The sequence below is a fragment of the Pygoscelis adeliae genome, unplaced genomic scaffold, assembly GCF_000699105.1.
Source record: "Pygoscelis adeliae isolate BGI_AS28 unplaced genomic scaffold, ASM69910v1 Scaffold1073, whole genome shotgun sequence".
NCBI classification, from domain to species: Eukaryota; Metazoa; Chordata; class Aves; order Sphenisciformes; family Spheniscidae; genus Pygoscelis; species Pygoscelis adeliae.
Genome location: NW_008824453.1, coordinates 101,338 through 102,400, shown reverse-complemented (window position 1 = coordinate 102,400; position 1,063 = coordinate 101,338). Strand labels below are relative to the sequence as shown.

The window sequence follows — 1,063 nt, the reverse complement described above, 5'->3', positions numbered from 1 at the left end:
AAAAGCTGTGAGAGACATCTGACTCCAGAACGCTGCCTTCACCTCGGCTCTCCCAGCTGCTGTTACAATGGCACGACGTGCTCCCTGCAGCTCGCTAGTGCGAAGGAGCCTACTGGGAAATAGCCTGAACCCCTTCCACCCCCACCCCCTAAGAACATAACTAAAAAATACCGACCCTTTTTTAATCAATAAATAAGGAATCTTGTTACCACAACACAAAAACGAAACATGTTCAAAGTGCAAATTACTGTCGTCAAACTGGGATGCTCCTCCTTGCCTCTCCCACGCAGGGCTCCTGTAGCCCCCGGGCCTCTCCAAGCAAACATGATCTATGAGCCAGGGCGTTCCCTCGACTTCCTGCCAGAGCTGGAGCAGAGGAGCATGGTGGGGAGAGGGACGTGCGCCGTTTCACAGCTCACCCTGCTGAGGGGGCCTAAAGTGCCAAGCCAAACTCCCAGCCCCAGGAGGAAGAGTGAGACTGCAAGGACCAGAGTGCAGCGATGCATAGAAGTTGGGACCAGGGGCAAGAGGGAGTCCTAAGAAACTTGTCCAGAGCACATCAAATGCTTTCTAGTTTGCAAGTGGGGCCACGTCAAGGAGCCAGAAAGGCATCTGTTTTGGGGTAGAGCGAAGGGTTTCAGCAGTCCCCCCTCCCTTGGAGAAATCCGTCGCTCAATCCAACTTGCTCTGGTAATGGCAGCATGTGCCCCTTTCTACAAAGGAGCAGTGGGAGGGAGAGAGAAGTGGTTGGGAGAAAAGAGGATGTGCTATGATCCACGCTGGAGGGGAGCAGACCCTTCGGTTATTTACTAGTATTGTAAGTTTTGTTTAACTTTTCTCTCTTTCAGTACGTGTCTCCTCTTTTTTTTTTTCCTTTTAAATACAGAGTCCAAACTGTCCCAGCACCCGTGTGCTCCCCACCCACTAGGGTCCAGTGGAGTCTGAATCTTCGATGAGCACCTCCGTGGTGGCTCCCAGGATCTCTGTGTTCATGACCAGCCCCTCTGGGTTTGTACTGCTGCCGCTGCCCACAAAGAGCTTGCCGTCAGCCACCAGGCTCACG

At 52.9% G+C, this 1,063-nt stretch overlaps 1 protein-coding gene across 1 annotated transcript in view; it reads right to left on the bottom strand.

The window, feature by feature from the left end:
- Positions 1–880: 880 nt before the first annotated feature.
- ZFP91 (ZFP91 zinc finger protein) overlaps positions 881–1,063 on the bottom strand; it is a 6,354-nt gene continuing 6,171 nt past the window's right edge. The window contains 1 exon segment of the mRNA XM_009321057.1: positions 881–1,062. Coding sequence (XP_009319332.1) covers positions 925–1,062 — 138 coding nt within the window. The 3' untranslated portion in view covers positions 881–924.